We start from the raw sequence: 18,836 nt of genomic DNA, 5'->3' as shown, positions 1-18,836 counted from the left end.
CTTGTATCCCTGAGACACAATCTGTATAGCCCAGGGATCCACCTGTGAGCGAACCCACTGGTGGCTGAAATTTTGGAGACGCGCCCCCACCGCTCCTGGCTCCTGTGGAGCCCCAGCGTCATGCGGTGGATTTAGTGGAAGCCGGGGAGGACTTCTGTTCCTGGGAACTAGCTGTATGGTGCAGCTTCTTTCCTCTACCCCTGCCTCTAGCAAGAAAGGACGCACCTCTGACCTTCTTGCTTCTTTGTGATCGAAAGGACTGCATTTGGTAATACGGTGCTTTCTTAGGCTGTGAGGAAATATAAGTTTGACTTCTCAGCCGTAGCTGTGGAAACTAGGTCCGAGAGACCGTCCCCAAACAATTCCTCACCCTTGTAAGGTAACACCTCCATGTGCTTTTTGGAGTCGGCATCACCTGTCCATTGCCGAGTCCACAGGACCCTTCTGGCAGAAATTGACATTGCATTTATTCTAGAGCCCAGTAGGCAAATGTCCCTCTGGGCATCCCTCATATATAGGACAGCGTCTTTTATATGCCCCAGGGTCAGTAAAATGGTATCCTTGTCTAAGGTATCCATTTCCTCAGACAGATTATCTGTCCATGCTGCTACAGCACTACACATCCAGGCCGATGCAATTGCCGGCCTCAGTAGAGTACCTGAATGTGTATAAACAGACTTCAGGATACTTTCCTGCTTCCTATCTGCAGGATCCTTTAGGGCGGCCGTATCCTGTGACGGCAGGGCCACCTTCTTAGATAAGCGTGTCAGAGCTTTATCTACCCTAGGGGAGGATTCCCAGCGCATCCTGTCCGTTGGCGGGAAAGGGTACGCCATAAGTAACCTTTTGGAAATCAGCACTTTCTTATCGGGGGAATCCCACGCTTTCTCACATAATTCATTTAACTCATGTGAAGGGGGAAAAGTCACCTCTTGCTTTTTCTCCCCATACATATAAACCCTCGTCAGGGACAGGGTTTACCTCTGATATGTGCAAAACATCCTTCATTGCTATAATCATGTAGCGGATGGCTTTAGCCATTTTAGGCTGCAATTTTGCATCATCGTCATCGACACTGGAGTCAGAATCCGTGTCGATATCTGTGTCAACAATTTTGGATAGTGGGCGCTTCTGAGACCCTGACGGCCTCTGCGCTGTAGGATCAGGCATGGGCTGAGACCCCGACTGTCCCAAGGCATCAGCTTTATCCAACCTTTTATGTAAGGAGTTTACATTATCATTTAACACCTTCCACATATCCATCCAATCAGGTGTCGGCGCCGTCGGCGGAGACACGTCATTCATCTGCACTTGCTCTGCCTCCACATAGCCCTCTTCGTCAAACATGTCGACATACGCGTACCGACACACCACACACACAGGGGATGCTCTATATGAGGACAGGACCCCCACAAGGCCTTTTGGAGAGACAGAGAGAGAGTATGCCAGCACACACCCCAGCGCTATATGACCCAGGAATCACACAGTAACTTAGTGTTCACCCAGTAGCTGCTGTACATATAATTAATGCGCTAAATTTATGTGCCCCCCCTCTCTTTTTACCCTTTCTACCGTGAGTCTGCAGGGGAGAGCCTGGGGAGCTTCCTCTCAGCGGAGCTGTGGAGAGAAAATGGCGCTGGTGAGTGCTGAGGAAGAAGGCCCCGCCCCCTCAGCGGCGGGCTTCTGTCCCACGATTGTGTGTAAAATTAATGGCGGGGGCTCATGCATATAACAGTGTCCAACTGTATATATGCTGCTTTTGCCAGGAGGTACTTAATTGCTGCCCAGGGCGCCCCCCCCCCTGTGCCCTGCACCCTACAGTGACCGGAGTGTGTGGGTTAGTGTGGGCGCAATGGCGCACAGCTGCAGTGCTGTGCGCTACCTCATATGAAGACAGGAGTCTTCTGCCGCCGATTTTGACGTCTTCTTGCTTCAACCCGCCGGCTTCTGTCTTCTGGCTCTGCGAGGGGGACGGCGGCGCGGCTCCGGGAACGGACGACAAGGTCAGGTTCCTGTGTTCGATCCCTCTGGAGCTAATGGTGTCCAGTAGCCCAAGAAGCGCAACCTAGCCGCAGTTAGTAGGTTTGCTTCTCTCCCCTCAGTCCCACGTCGCAGAGAGTCTGTTGCCAGCAGAAGCTCTCTGAAAATAAAAAACCTAACTAAAATACTTTCTTATTAGCAAGCTCAGGAGAGCTCACTAAAATGCACCCAGCTCTGTCCGGGCACAGATTCTAACTGAGGTCTGGAGGAGGGGCATAGAGGGAGGAGCCAGTGCACACCAGTAGTACTAAATCTTTCTTAGAGTGCCCAGTCTCCTGCGGAGCCCGTCTATTCCCCATGGTCCTTACGGAGTCCCCAGCATCCACTAGGACGTTAGAGAAAGCTAGTGCTTACCTTCAACCACTTAATAATTAACAATAACAAGAAAAAGTTTGTAATCACCATAAATACAGAGCATCAGTGATCACCATATCATACAGGAAACATCACAGTGACCGCCATAATACAGAGAGCTGTATCAACATGCAAAGAAAGTGGATAGGGAAGCAATGATGGGGCAAAACAAAGCAGATGTGGAAAGATTAGAAAAGATGGGGCAATACAGAGCAGACAGGGAAATGAGGGCTCCTGGGAAACACTTACTGACAGACACATTTACTGACAGATTCCACTTACTCTTACACACACACACACACACACACACACACCACTGTCACAGACTTACTGACACTTAATGATACACACATTGACACAGACACCATTTACTGACATACACCCCTTACGGACACGGACATCACTTGTTGCCACATACATATTTATAGACAGACACCCCTTACTGACACAAATACAATTTAGTGACACAAACACACAGGCACAAACAGCCATTACTGCCAGATACCACTTACTGACAGACACCCCTTACCAACACAGATTCCACTTACTGACACAAATGCACTGATACAGACACATTCAGAGGGAGATGTACTAAGCCTTAAGAAGTGATACATTTTATGGTGATAAAGTACCAGCCAATCAGCTCCTAATTGTCATTTTTCAAACCCAGTCTGGTTAATATGACAGTTAGGAGATGATTGGCTGGTACTTTATCACCATGAAATGTATCACTTTTTAAGACTTAGTACATCTCCCCCTTACTGACAAAGACACACTTACTGACACAAACCATTTACCGACACAGGCACCCTTACTGACACAAACACACTTACATAAACACCCCTTACTGACACAGACACCCCTTGCTGACACAAACACACTTGCTGACACAAACACCCCTTACAGATTCCACTTACTGACAAACATACTGACAGTCACACTTACTGACAAACATACTGACAGTCACACTTACTGTCACAGACACTTCCTGACAGATACCCCTTACTGCCACACACACAACAGACACAGAGACCATTTACTAACACAGACACCACTTAATGATCGATACCCCTTACTGATACACACACACACTGACAGATTGTGTTCAATTTTGGGCACAGCATTATAAAAAAAGATATCTGTGAACTCAAAAGCATTCAAAGGCGTGCTACTAAATTGATTAAAGGGCTAGGGACTGGAGTATAAGGAAAGGCTCACTAGGTTGAAACTGTATACACTAGAAAAGAGGCGTCTAAGAGGAGACATTATCAATATCTTCAAATATATAAAGGGAAATTACAAAGAGTTATCAGAGGAGTTGTTTATTAAAAGAACTCTGTATAAGACGCGAGGTCACTCGCTGAGGCTTGAGGAGAGAAAATTCCACATGCTACGTAGGAAAGGGTTCTTCAGTGTTAGAGCAATAAGGATCTGGAATTCCCTGCCAGTGAGGGTGGTAATGGCGGACACTATATATGCATTTAAAAACGGATTGGATACATTTCTGACTGAAAAAGATATCCAAGGTTAGAACATTTAAAATATTGACATTTTCTCTGACGTCCTAAGTGGATGCTGGGGACTCCGTCAGGACCATGGGGAATAGCGGCTCCGCAGGAGACAGGGCACAAAAATAAAGCTTTAGGATCAGGTGGTGTGCACTGGCTCCTCCCCCTATGACCCTCCTCCAAGCCTCAGTTAGGTTTTTGTGCCCGTCCGAGCAGGGTGCAATCTAGGTGGCTCTCTTAAGGAGCTGCTTGGAAAAAGTTTTTAGGTTTTTTATTTTCAGTGAGTCCTGCTGGCAACAGGCTCACTGCATCGAGGGACTTAGGGGAGAGAAGTTCAACTCACCTGCGTGCAGGATGGATTGGCTTCTTAGGCTACTGGACACCATTAGCTCCAGAGGGAGTCGGAACACAGGTCTCACCCTGGGGTTCGTCCCGGAGCCGCGCCGCCGACCCCCCTTGCAGATGCTGAAGATTGAAGGTCCAGAAACCGGCGGCAGAAGGCTTTTCAGTCTTCATGAAGGTAGCGCACAGCACTGCAGCTGTGCGCCATTGTTGTCACACACTTCACACCATAGGTCACGGAGGGTGCAGGGCGCTGCTGGGGGCGCCCTGGGCAGCAATGTATAATACCTGTTATGGCTAAAAAATACATCACATATAGCCCTTGAGGCTATATGGATGTATTAAACCCATGCCAGATATCTCAAACACCGGGAGAAAAGCCCGCCGGAATAGGGGGCGGGGCTTATTCTCCTCAGCACACAGCGCCATTTTCCTGCTCAGCTCCGCTGTGAGGAAGGCTCCCAGGACTCTCCCCTGCACTGCACTACAGAAACAGGGTAAAACAGAGAGGGGGGGCACTTTTTTTGGCGATATTTGATATATTTAAGCTGCTATAAGGATACAACACTTATATAAGGTTGTTCCCATATATATTATAGCGCTTGGGTGTGTGCTGGCAAACTCTCCCTCTGTCTCCCCAAAGGGCTAGTGGGGTCCTGTCTTCGATAAGAGCATTCCCTGTGTGTCTGCTGTGTGTCGGTACGTGTGTGTCGACATGTATGAGGACGATGTTGGTGTGGAGGCAGAGCAATTGCCGATAATGGTGATGTCACCCCCCAGGGAGTCGACACCGGAGTGGATGGCTTTGTTTATGGAATTACGTGATAATGTCAGCACATTACAAAAATCAGTTGACGACATGAGACGGCCGGAAAACCAGTTGGTACCTGCCCAGGCGTCTCAGACACCGTCAGGGGCTGTAAAACGCCCTTTACCTCAGTCGGTCGACACAGACCCAGACACGGACACTGAATCTAGTGTCGACGGTGAAGAAACAAACGTATTTTCAAGTAGGGCCACACGTTATATGATCACGGCAATGAAGGAGGCTTTGCATATCTCTGATACTGCAAGTACCACAAAAAGGGGTATTATGTGGGGGGTGAAAAAACTACCTGTAGTTTTTCCTGAATCAGAGGAATTGAATGATGTATGTGATGAAGCGTGGGTTAACCCAGATAGAAAAGTGCTAATTTCAAAAAAGTTATTGGCATTATACCCTTTCCCGCCAGAGGTTAGGGCGCGCTGGGAAACACCCCCTAGGGTGGATAAGGCGCTCACACGCTTATCAAAACAAGTGGCGTTACCGTCTCCTGATACGGCCGCCCTCAAGGATCCAGCTGATAGGAGGCTGGAAACTACCCTAAAAAGTATATACACACATACTGGTGTTATACTGCGACCAGCCATCGCCTCAGCCTGGATGTGCAGTGCTGGGGTGGTCTGGTCGGATTCCCTGACTGAAAATATTGATACCCTGGATAGGGACAGTATTTTATTGACTATAGAGCAATTAAAGGATGCTTTTCTTTATATGCGAGATGCTCAGAGGGATATTTGCACTCTGGCATCGAGAGTAAATGCGATGTCCATATCTGCCAGAAGAAGTTTATGGACGCGACAGTGGTCAGGTGATGCGGATTCTAAACGACATATGGAAGTATTGCCGTATAAAGGGGAGGAATTATTTGGCGTCGGTCTATCGGATCTGGTGGCCACGGCAACTGCCGGAAAATCCACCTTTTTACCTCAGACCCCCTCCCAACAGAAAAAGACACCGTCTTTTCAGCCGCAGTCCTTTCGGTCCTATAAGAACAAGCGGGCAAAAGGACAGTCATATCTGCCCCGGGGCAGAGGAAGGGGTAAGAGAGGACAGCAAGCTGCCCCTGCCCAGGAACAGAAGCCCTCCCAAGGTTCTGCAAAGCCCTCAGCATGACGCTGGGGCTTTACAAGCGGACTCAGGAGCAGTGGGGGGTCGACTCAAGAATTTCAGCGCACAGTGGGCTTGCTCACAGGTGGACCCCTGGATCCTGCAGGTAGTATCTCAGGGTTACAGGTTGGAATTCGAGAAGTCTCCCCCTCGCCGGTTCCTAAAGTCTGCTTTGCCAACGTCTCCCTCAGACAGGGCGACGGTATTGGAAGCCATTCACAAGCTGTTTTCTCAGCAGGTGATAGTCAAGGTACCCCTCCTACAACAAGGAAAAGGGTATTACTCCACGCTATTTGTGGTACCGAAGCCGGACGGCTCGGTAAGACCTATTCTAAATCTGAAATCTTTGAATCTGTACATACAGAAATTCAAATTCAAGATGGAGTCACTCAGAGCAGTGATAGCGAATCTGGAAGAAGGGGACTTTATGGTGTCCCTGGACATAAAGGATGCTTACCTGCATGTCCCAATTTGCCCTTCACATCAAGGGTACCTCAGGTTCGTGGTGCAAAACTGTCATTATCAGTTTCAGACGCTGCCGTTTGGATTGTCCACGGCACCTCGGGTCTTTACCAAGGTAATGGCCGAAATGATGATTCTTCTTCGAAGAAGAGGCGTATTAATTATCCCTTACTTGGACGATCTCCTGATAAGGGCAAGGTCCAGAGAACAGCTGGAGGACGGAGTAGCACTAACCCAATTAGTGCTGCAACAACACGGGTGGATTCTGAATTTTCCAAAATCTCAGTTGACACCGACAACACGTCTGCTGTTCCTGGGAATGATTCTGGACACGGTTCAGAAAAAGGTGTTTCTTCCGGAGGAGAAAGCCAAGGAGTTATCCAAACTTGTCAGGAACCTCCTAAAACCAGGAAAAGTGTCTGTGCATCAATGCACAAGAGTCCTGGGAAAGATGGTGGCTTCTTACGAAGCGATTCCATTCGGCAGATTCCACGCACGAACTTTTCAGTGGGATCTGTTGGACAAATGGTCCGGATCGCATCTGCAGATGCACCAGCGGATAACCTTATCACCACGGACAAGGGTGTCTCTTCTGTGGTGGTTGCAGAGTGCTCATCTGTTAGAGGGCCGCAGATTCGGCATACAGGACTGGGTCCTGGTGACCACGGATGCCAGTCTGAGAGGCTGGGGAGCGGTCACACAGGGAAGAAACTTCCAGGGAGTATGGTCAAGCCTGGAGATGTCTTTTCACATAAACACTAAACATACTGGAGCTAAGAGCGATTTACAATGCTCTAAGTCTGGCAAAACCCCTGCTTCAGGGTCAGCCGGTGTTGAGCCAGTCGGACAACATAACGGCAGTCGCCCACGTGAACAGACAGGGCGGCACAAGAAGCAGGACAGCAATGGCAGAAGCTGCAAGGATTCTTCGCTGGGCGGAAGATCATGTGATAGCACTGTCAGCAGTGTTCATTCCGGGAGTGGACAACTGGGAAGCAGACTTCCTCAGCAGACACGATCTACACCCGGGAGAGTGGGACTTCATCCAGAAGTCTTCCACATGATTGTGAACCGTTGGGAAAAACCAAAGGTGGATATGATGGCGTCCCGCCTCAACAAAAAACTGGACAGGTATTGCGCCAGGTCAAGAGACCCTCAGGCAATAGCTGTGGACGCTCTGGTAACACCGTGGGTGTTCCAGTCAGTGTATGTGTTCCCTCCTCTGCCTCTCATACCAAAAGTACTGAGAATTATACGGCAAAGGGGAGTAAGAACGATACTCGTGGCTCCGGATTGGCCAAGAAGAACTTGGTACCCGGAACTTCAAGAGATGCTCACGGAGGATCCGTGGCCTCTACCTCTAAGACGGGACCTGCTTCAGCAGGGACCGTGTCTATTCCAAGACTTACCGCGGCTGCGTTTGACGGCGTGGCGGTTGAACGCCGAATTCTAAGGGAAAAAGGCATTCCGGAAGAGGTCATTCCTACACTGGTAAAAGCCAGGAAGGAGGTGACTGCACAACATTATCACCGCATTTGGAGAAAATATGTTGCGTGGTGTGAGGCCAGGAAGGCCCCCACGGAGGAATTTCAATTGGGTCGATTCCTACATTTCCTGCAAACAGGATTGTCTATGGGCCTCAAATTGGGGTCCATTAAGGTTCAAATTTCGGCCCTGTCGATTTTCTTCCAGAAAGAATTGGCTTCAGTTCCTGAAGTCCAGACTTTTGTAAAAGGAGTACTACATATACAGCCCCCGGTTGTGCCCCCAGTGGCTCCGTGGGACCTTAATGTAGTTTTGGATTTTCTCAAATCCCATTGGTTTGAGCCACTCAAATCGGCGGATTTGAAATATCTTACATGGAAAGTAACCATGCTACTGGCCCTGGCTTCAGCCAGGAGAGTGTCAGAATTGGCGGCTTTATCCTATAAAAGCCCATATCTGATTTTCCATTCGGACAGGGCATTTTCTGCCTAAGGTGGTGTCAGCGTTTCACCTGAACCAGCCTATTGTGGTGCCTGCGGCTACTAGCGATTTGGAGGATTCCAAGTTGTTGGACGTGGTCCGGGCATTGAAAATATATATTTCAAGAACTGCTGGAGTCAGAAAGTCTGACTCGCTGTTTATATTGTATGCACCCAACAAGCTGGGTGCTCCTGCTTCTAAGCAGACGATTGCTCGTTGGATTTGTAGCACAATTCAACTTGCACATTCTGTGGCAGGCTTGCCACAACCAAAATCTGTCAAGGCCCATTCCACAAGGAAAGTGGGCTCATCCTGGGCGGCTGCCCGGGGGGTCTCGGCATTACAACTCTGCCGAGCAGCTACGTGGTCGGGGGAGAACACGTTTGTAAAATTCTACAAATTTGATACCCTGGCTAAAGAGGACCTGGAGTTCTCTCATTCGGTGCTGCAGAGTCATCCGCACTCTCCCGCCCGTTTGGGAGCTTTGGTATAATCCCCATGGTCCTGACGGAGTCCCCAGCATCCACTTAGGACGTCAGAGAAAATAAGATTTTACTTACCGATAAATCTATTTCTCGTAGTCCGTAGTGGATGCTGGGCGCCCATCCCAAGTGCGGATTGTCTGCAATACTTGTACATAGTTATTGTTACAAAAAAATCGGGTTGTTATTGTTGTGAGCCGTCTGTTCAGAGGCTCCTACGTTTGTCATACTGTTAACTGGGTTCAGATCACAAGTTGTACGGTGTGATTGGTGTGGCTGGTATGAGTCTTACCCGGGATTCATTATCCTTCCTTATTGTGTACGCTCGTCCGGGCACAGTATCCTAGCTGAGGCTTGGAGGAGGGTCATAGGGGGAGGAGCCAGTGCACACCACCTGATCCTAAAGCTTTATTTTTGTGCCCTGTCTCCTGCGGAGCCGCTATTCCCCATGGTCCTGACGGAGTCCCCAGCATCCACTACGGACTACGAGAAATAGATTTATCGGTAAGTAAAATCTTATTTTTAATCTGGGAGGAACATGATTTTCAGTTGTTAAGTAAACATAAATCATTATTTCAATTGAGACATTATAATGAACTCGGCTAAAGACAGATTACAGGTTGAACCCGATGGACATTTTGCCTCTTTCTAACCTCATTAACTATGTAACAGATGCTACTTACAGACACAGACAACACAGATATACTTACTGACACAGACACCACTTAAATATAGAAGACCCCCGAGCCTGGTGTGTGCTCCAACTAGCCAGGTTTTTCACGCCAGTTCTGCTCTGACATCCATGAAGGCATGGGAAGATTGGGATGGAAAACCGTCCAGGGAGATAAAAAGGGGGTGGAGTCTATGTGGGGGCATATCTAGTTGACACCCCTTGCTGACACAAACACCTTGCTTACAGATACCACTTACTAACACAGACACCCCTTACTGACAGATTCCACTTACTGACAAACATACTGACAGTCACACTTACTGACACACTTCCCGACCATTTTAGTAGCAAACATAAGTTTAAGAATTATTCCAAAGTTTTAAACTATATCCATAATATAATTATAACTTTCAAAAATAAATGTTACTATATTATCTAGGAATCCTGTAACATCTTTTAAATGTACTTAGTAATGTATTTTTAATTTTACATGACAGCTAGACATTCCTGATACTATATATTTATTTATTGCAAATTCCTTCCAGTATCTTTTAGCATTTTATATTAAATTATTTACATTTATTCCTGGGGTAGAATAAAAGAAAACATGAAGCATTACAAATAAACACAAAAACACGGATTGCAAATTGTTTCATATACATATTTATATATATATATATTTACACACATGTATATCATGTACAAAGCTACATTCTAAACCCCAAAGGGTTGATGATGGAATTAAATACTTAAGCCCTAAGTACCAAAATGATCTTTCTTGCGTACAGAAGTTCTCTTACAATGTGTCAGGCAGTAAATTACAAGGAGCACTACCTATGGTCAGTTTAATAAACAATGTTCAAACATAAAATACCGTAAAATAGAATTCAACAGATAAAAGGTGTTAAATGGTTTATAAAGCAAGAACAGATTTAAAATTGTAATTTAAAATGATTAAATACACTGACAAGTTAGCAAACTGCACAAAAATATACTTTTGCAAGGCAACTATTTCCGTCTGATAGTTCAGTCCTACATTTGTTAGACTTTTTAGATAAAAAAAAAAAAAAAATTTAAAACTCACTATAATATATGAAATCCTTTGGTACATTTGGAGTTACAGTAGAATAAATATTGATTTGTGCATTGAAATCATGCAGAACATTTACAATAATTGTGGGTCGCTAATATGATCAAATTGAAGTTATAGCTCAACCCAGTTTGTTCATCGTATTTAATATAAAAAAAACCTACTAAAGTACAATACATTGTGAGCACATATGCTTATGAAATGTTGTGTATATAAACACATACATACACACACTGGTTAAAGTTAGTTTTTTAGACTTATATAAAAGTATGTTTTAATATACATATATATAAAATACAATTTAGCAATGCATGACTCGTTTTAAGAATGTGTATTCTGAAAAGGACAGGAATAAAAAAAAAAAATTTGGTAACGTTAAATATACAGTAAACTAAACAGAAGGAACAAATGTACATACAACAGTGTTTTTTCTTAAATTTTAGTTCCTCCTTATTTTCTTAAGTTTTATACTCTGATAAGCTTAGGTAGTCTGCAGTAACAACCACAATTTTGTTAGTCAGTTTAATCAAATGTTAAAAGCACGTCTGATACAAACTTGGCAAATTGAAATAATCTGAATTTGCAGCGATGCTGCAAAAACAATCCATTCTAGTAGGGTAGCGTCTAGTTTACCTTCATGGAGAGGACCTTTTCCATAACCCCCTGGGTCCATGTCACAATCTATTTGGAATAGTAAAGTGCGGCAAGCGAAGCGCGACACCGAGCCCGCGAGGGTCCAATGCGGCATAGAATTTTTTTTTTATTCCAAACTAACGGAGAACGAAGAAAACATTTGGGTGCTGTAAGGGCGGAAATTTTCTCCTGCACTCTCGTTTTGTCACTTCCAGGTCCTGAACAAGAAGGTAACATAGACACAACCATTCTAGTAGTAGCAAGTAGTTAGCAATAGGGTGTGCTGCAGTCAGCGATTTTTAAGGTGACCATAAAATTCATGCAGTGGTGAGAATAGGTCCATAAGAAACCATTCAACCCATTTTTAAACTAGTTTTAGAAATTTGCAAATACAAAGGGCATTAACAGTAATAATTAAATCATTACCTGTATCTCTAAATAAAAATAATCTTGATTTGACTTCAGAATATATATTCCAACATATAAAATGCTAGAAATACTTGCCACAGGATCATTTAAGTACATTAAAATAATAATAATGATGGATAAATAGTAATTATCTCTATTAACAAATATATTTTTTTTTAAATCCTGATTTTTGGCCATGTTTTGCAATTTTAATATAAGTGAAGACTAGAAAATATTGAATGGAAAAATATTCATCTAAATGGGGTGCGGTATGGAGTGTCGCCCAGACTTAGGTCGACAGTGTCTAGGTCAACCACTATTGGTCGACAGGGATTCTAGGTCGATAGGGTTTCTAGGTCGACAGGTCAAAAGGTTGACATGAGTTTTTTAAATTTATTGGTGCAGTTTTCTCCGTACAGTGACCGGGAAACCCAATTAGTGCACCGTGTCCGCTCGCCAAGCTTCGGGTAAGGTGTCTCACTCCGCTACTGCTGTGCTCAGCACAGGTTACTATTCCCAAACATAGTCCATGTGGATCATGAAGTATGAAAAAGTTTTTAAAAAAAGAAAAAAAAATTGTGAAAAACTCATGTCGACCTTTTGACCTGTCGACCTAGAAACACTGTCGACCAGTAGTGGTCGACCTAGATATTGTCAACCTAACTGTGGTCGACCTAGAGCCCAGATACCATCTAAATGATGCAATAACATTTTAAGGCTATAGGAGGAACTGCTAATTTTAATATTTATCTTTAAACCAGAATGCTATGTTGTACAAGCCGCTCGAATTAAAGCTGGCCATAAACCAGACCAACTTTCCTCTAACCATTCAACTGACCAACTAAAACTCTGCTCTCACGCCTAATCAAGTTTTTCAGCACACAAGCCAATTTTCTGCAACTTGTGATGTCAAAGACAATGGCGAACAAGTTATGCCTATATATATTTATTAGATACAGATATATCTATCTATACATATACTCACATTTTATAGATATAATGTGGTCACATATAGTGGCTCATATTGTCTCTGCACAATATACCCCTGCCAGGAAAAAGCTATATATTCTGATATCACACAGTTATGAAGCTGTACTTCCCGTATAAAGGGTGGATACACACCAGAAAGATATAGGCACGATATGTTGTTTCCGGACCGTTCAGCGTGTACCAACAAGTCGCATATGATGCCTTCTGGTTGGCCATGCTGCACGGCCAACTAGAAGATATCTTGTATGATGCATGGCACTGTATGTTGCGCTGTCGTCCCCTGCTTTGTGCAAGTGTGTATGCAAGTCCCAGTGGGGGTTTACTGTGAATGGGGGAGAGTCCCATCAAGCGTGGGGGAGGGGTGGGGGGTGATCTAGCACGGCTTGGTGGGGGTGTGCTGATCAATGTCCGCCTAGTTATCGTTCGGTTGCTGGGAAGTTCCCCCTACACTAGAACGATTAGTTGGGAAAAATAAAACCTGTTTGATTTTCCCAACTAGTTGGACAAACCGTTTTTGTCGTTTGGGGGCAAACAAACGATTATAGTTTGCTCCCATACACTGCCAGATTATCATTCCAACCAGCCAACCAGTTCGCTGTTTGGAATGATATTGTCTTGATGTATAGCCCACATTAGTTACAGTGAGCAATTTACATATGTCATATGCCACATACAAACACTCTGATTATGGTGAAAAACAATCTGTGTGCACCTCAAATACCTGTCTCATATAAAAGTGGATAGGCAAAAATAAAGTAAAACACAAAAAGATAAAAAGAAATATAGAAAACCTATGTTCTATATAACCAATTACTTCCTTTATTTAAGTTGCGGGTAATGTAAACTTTTTCAATGCTACTAAGAAAAGAACATGTGGAGATGTGGTTTAGAGTTGTTTTTAGCAATATTACAGACATTGTCATCATGCATTTGGAGCCTATTGAAGATAAAAAGGTTCACTAGATTTAAATACAATTCCTTATTCAAACTAGTAAGTGCACTCATATGTGCATGACAGGGTTTTACGTGAGGGGTGGGTGTGTGTGATCAGTAAGGGTTGAGGAAGAGTTGTAAGGATTCTAGGCTGCTGGAGGTCTAAGATGGCCAGTGAGCATACACTGTTAAATTAAAACCATTTCTAAATACCTTAAGGGTAGCCTTACCTTTTGTGGACTTCATATGGGCAGAAATAAATCCTAAGGAGCATTTTCATGAACAAACTCCCTTCCTGACTGTAATAGACAGTATAAAAGGGTTTCCTATCACAATTTCATTTAAAAACTGTTGTCACCCTTGATTCCTATCCTGACATTTCCCAATGACATCAATTCTCAACACACAAAGCTATTTTCAGTGCTGCCCATTACTCTTAACCAAGTGTGGACTGGAGAGGTCCTATATACTTTTATCTTGTACCCTCGTTGGCATAGAAAGACGAGACACCCCTAATTTCAAGAGAGAGAGGTGTTTAAATACTGATACTTGCCTTACCAAAGCCCTACATCTACTCAAATTTTAACCCTACAACAAGCTTGATCCCAAATACAAGTCGAACCAGACACCTGGGCCAAGTAAGCACCACCCGAACCATAGAAGATCTCGAGTCCAACTCATTTTTGAGACTTTATACCAATAGAAAGGTCTTCAATCTCAGGAAACCTACTGTATGTAACTTTGTTTAGTTGAGATACAGACACAAGTTTCACCTTATGTTTTGCAATAGAAATGTGTGCCTGCTTAATGATTCCCAGTGAGAATAATCAGGGCTGTTTTAAGACTTCTATTATATAAAAATAAAATACCCTTAGGTTTTGCTTACGGTACAACATAAATGATTACCTTATTAGTTTCCCCAAATCCCTATATTTTAAAGGACAAACAGTTGATGATACAATAAGGACTTGTACTGAAAGTAAAATCAAGATCAGATGCACACCTATACATATGCACACTCCGGATCCTAAAATGCTCATAAAAATGTCACACAAACTTTTTCACATATAATTTATAGCATGTGCACAATTTAATGTCAGATAATTGACAGGTAAAAAGTCAGTTCAGAAACGTGTCTTTAAGAATGTTTACTCAATACATTACTTGATTATTCCTAATGAACAAGTTGAAATGTAAAACGTGGTTTTTCAAATGCTAGCAGAATATATAAAAGATCAGAAGAAAAATAAATATTTATTATACTGTATAATGAAGCTGAAAGACAACATCTAAACTATTTGAATTTGCATAGCAAGCTTAGGAGCAATTTATTTTTTTCTACTATGGGGAGACTATGGTATTTGAAACAAAATGGTTTGATTGCAAGCCTTTAAAGACTTATATAAATACACATTACTTCAAAACAGAAGCAATTTAATATGGAAGGCAGCTTTTTAATATTTATCCAAGATAGAAGCAATAGGAGTGGCATAGGATTTAATGATGCTGAGCAGCAGAGTGCAAAGGAACATTCTAAATGAGCCATTTCACACACCAAGAGGCCACCTCTACCCAAAAAAGAGGACTTCTAGGGGGAAATAATAGTCTCCTTAGTCGCAATTTTCTAAAAAAACAAAACAAAAAAAACCCAGCAATTCTAAAATGCACTTAACTCTCACATATATCTGTGACCTTCACTAGTGGCTGGTTTATTAGTGGTCCTTTATGGTTGGATGCTTCCTTTTTATGGTATAGCCAATAAATACAACTTTTAAATTACGTCAACCAGGATTATGGGGGAGCAAAAAAAAAAAAAAAAATTGGTACAATAAAATAATTACAGCTTTAAGCAGCACTTTGTGACCAGACCAAATAAAAACGTTTATGTGAAAGACTAAAGGTGGTTACACACTTAGCGATATAGTAAACTATATCGCTCATTTTCCCCCTCCTGAGCGATATAGTTTACTGAATCATACAATGTGTATGCAGCCGAAGCTGAGCGATGCGCGGCCCCACGGGTCGTTAGCAACCCTTGGTCTCGGCCGTGCATGCAGCTCAATTTGGACTCATCGTCCAAAGCTGCATGCTCTGGCCGGCCGTGGCATGATGTCACTGCGTGATATCGCTAGCGATATCGCACAGTGTGTACCGCCGTCGCTCACCAAGCACATCGCCTAGTGTGTACCCACATTAACAAAGCACTGATTTGGGCAGCCAAGGCCTGGAAAGACATGGCAGAAGTATGCAAGGAAAATATTTTTCTATGGTTAGCTAAGCCACCCACATAGCAAGCAAGTTTTGTTTATATATTCCTCTAAAAACAAAAATGGCATATTTTATGGTGAATATACTTCAAGCAACGACTGCTGTAACATGGAATTCGAGAGGGGAAAAGGAAAACTGTAGTGTTAATTTGGTGGCTTACGATTACATGAGGCTACGTTACCCAGCATTTCTCACACGTTTGCTACCTATACTCATTTTTAATAGGTGTAATCAGTTGGTTATTGGAGTCCGTCAGTCTGTGATGTCGGAATAATTAAAAAAAAAGACACCGTAAATCATGCTGGGAACCTACCACTCTCCACAGGTCACGTCCCCAAGTATGGGAAAGATTACAAACTTTCTTCCGAGTACTATTATATACATCGCATGTGTGCTAGGTTACTCTTAAATCCTTCTCAACCCACACACAAAACTAACACTGCAGATGTACACACAGAAATATTAAATAACAATAAAAACACGTTTCAAAAACAAAGTACTATGAAATGAACAACATCCTCATGTGCTCCGGCAATATCCTGTAGATGTTTCTATTCATGGTTAACCTCCAATAATAAAACAGTTTGCCCCAGCATTCCTGATGGAAGAGCATACATTAAAGCGTTCCCATCCCAGCCATGCAGTGGAGGAATCTCGCGAGTGGAACCTATAGTATACCAATTAATTTACGAGGAACATCAGTAAGGCATGAGGAACAAAGTGGCTCATGCCTCAGTGATGTGACTAGTGAATTGATGGTTTGCATTCTCATGAACACTGCTTCAGTAGACACAATCATTGAATGTTAGGGATGGGTACACTTTAAGCATTGTTTTGGAAAGTTTGGTCCTTCCTTTTAATCTACTGCTATTCATAAATCTTAAACAATTAATGGAAAAAAGAAAAAAAAACATTAATTGAACGGAATTATAACGTTTGCATGTATCAGATCTAGAGCCCCAAATCCTTACTAGAAAATTCATATAAAGCCAACAACTATGTATTGCAAACTAGATTTTAAGTCCCAGCACTGTTACAAGAGACTGTGAGAAAATAACCAATATGGGGCACATGCATGTGCGTCATATGTTGTGTCTCCTTATTTATCACAAAGTCATTATTCTGTTTACGCTTCATTACAGAGACAGTAAATCATGTATGAGTTGGCCTTAAAGAACATGATTAGCTCATCATAATGAGCAGGCCGTGGACTCTACATGTGTATATACAGTATACCACAGTGCAAGATAAAACAAGCCACTCTACTGACAAAGCACACGCTCTGATGGTAGAACAATGCATTTCGAGTGCGAAGATAACATTTTATACATTCGCTGAAGTGTTAAAATACTGATAAAAGAATACAAAAATTTTGGGGGGAAAACAAAGTGGAGGAAAAAATATTTACACCATGCATAACACTTGTAGAGTTCTCCTTCATTCGCTGCTGCTACTGCACATAACCTGCCACACTATGAGGTGACTCCTCTCAACTTTGGCCATGGAAGGTTCAAATTGTAAGGACTCATGTAAAAGTTCAGATTCTGCACCATCATCACCTAAAAAACCAGAAAGGAATTTAGCCAGTGATGAACCAGTGTGTGTACTTACTCCTTCCTGGAAGGGACATGACTAGAAGTGAGTGGAGACAGCCATTTTGTGAGCTGAATCAAAACTCTGTGCCTCTTGTCTCCCTGACATCATTCGTTCCTTGGGAACTGTGGTAAGTTGCAGTTTCATGAATATTGGCTCAGCCCACAATGAACATCTGCCTGCATCCACCTGGTGTAATGATGGATAAACATCCATTTTTGGGTGTTCAATATATTTTGGCAACATACTTAATGTCAACGTGCTCAGCATGTCAGAAATCATCATGTTGACAAAAAAAGAAAAAGTGTGTCCTGGTGCAGCAGCTTCAGTCACTTGGTAGCGGATCTCCTGCGGATCGTCTGGGTCCAGCAATCAGGTACTTGAACTCTAACCCTTAACCCTCCCTTCCCTCAGCCTAATCATCTGCTCAGAATGTCAATGTTTCACATGTGAATATTCTGCAGATTTCAACAATGTTGACATCATAACTGTCAACACTGTGGTGTCAAAATGAAGGTCAACATAGTGGCTTCATCCCCATTTTTGGAACTATGAAAAACCAAATACGTTGGGGTTTTTTTGTGCTCCCCTCCTATAAGCTCAAGCCACCATCTTGCCCCTCCACCTAGTGCTTGCAAGTGGGTCCCCCATCAGCGCCATCTTCCCAGTAACAGAGGATGGTGCATGTGTGCTCTGGTATAGTGCCAGAGTGTTTGCTTTCAATGCACAGCGTCATCATTCAAAAGATGTCACTGGGAAGGTGATGCCACATAGAATTTGGCACCCACTTGTCGGCACAGGTATGTATTGCTCTGGGTTCACTGCACACCCTGCACACCTAGGCGTAAATTTACTAAGATAGGAGTACTATTTAAGATGGGATGTTGCCCACAGCAACCAGATTCCAGGTATTATCTACTAGAAGGTGTGAGATAAATGAGAAGTAGAATCTGATTGGTTGCTATGGGCAACATCCCGTTAAAAATAGAACTCCCATCTTAGTAAATTTCCGCCCCTATTGTATTAACCAATTCTCTATGTGTAATATACAAATATGCAACTCCTATTCAGAAGAATAGATTTCTGAAACTTACAATATGGACTTGTACTGTAGATGGGTCTCTAGCCTCATGAAGCATGCAACAAGACACATGATGTAAGGGGC

At 43.4% G+C, this 18,836-nt stretch overlaps 1 protein-coding gene across 3 annotated transcripts in view; it reads right to left on the bottom strand.

Moving 5' to 3' along the window:
- Nucleotides 1–10,403: 10,403 nt before the first annotated feature.
- Nucleotides 10,404–18,836, bottom strand: part of SPAG9 (sperm associated antigen 9) — a 262,243-nt gene continuing 253,810 nt past the window's right edge. For all 3 annotated transcript variants that reach the window (XM_063960919.1, XM_063960920.1, XM_063960921.1), the window contains one exon: nt 10,404–17,637. In XM_063960919.1, coding sequence (XP_063816989.1) covers nt 17,516–17,637 — 122 coding nt within the window. In that variant the 3' untranslated portion in view covers nt 10,404–17,515. The remainder of the gene's footprint in view (nt 17,638–18,836) is intronic.

Source organism: Pseudophryne corroboree, chromosome 3 (genome assembly GCF_028390025.1).
Source record: "Pseudophryne corroboree isolate aPseCor3 chromosome 3, aPseCor3.hap2, whole genome shotgun sequence".
NCBI lineage: Eukaryota > Metazoa > Chordata > Amphibia > Anura > Myobatrachidae > Pseudophryne > Pseudophryne corroboree.
Note: the sequence above shows the minus strand (reverse complement) of the source record. Positions and strands in the feature narration are given on the sequence as shown.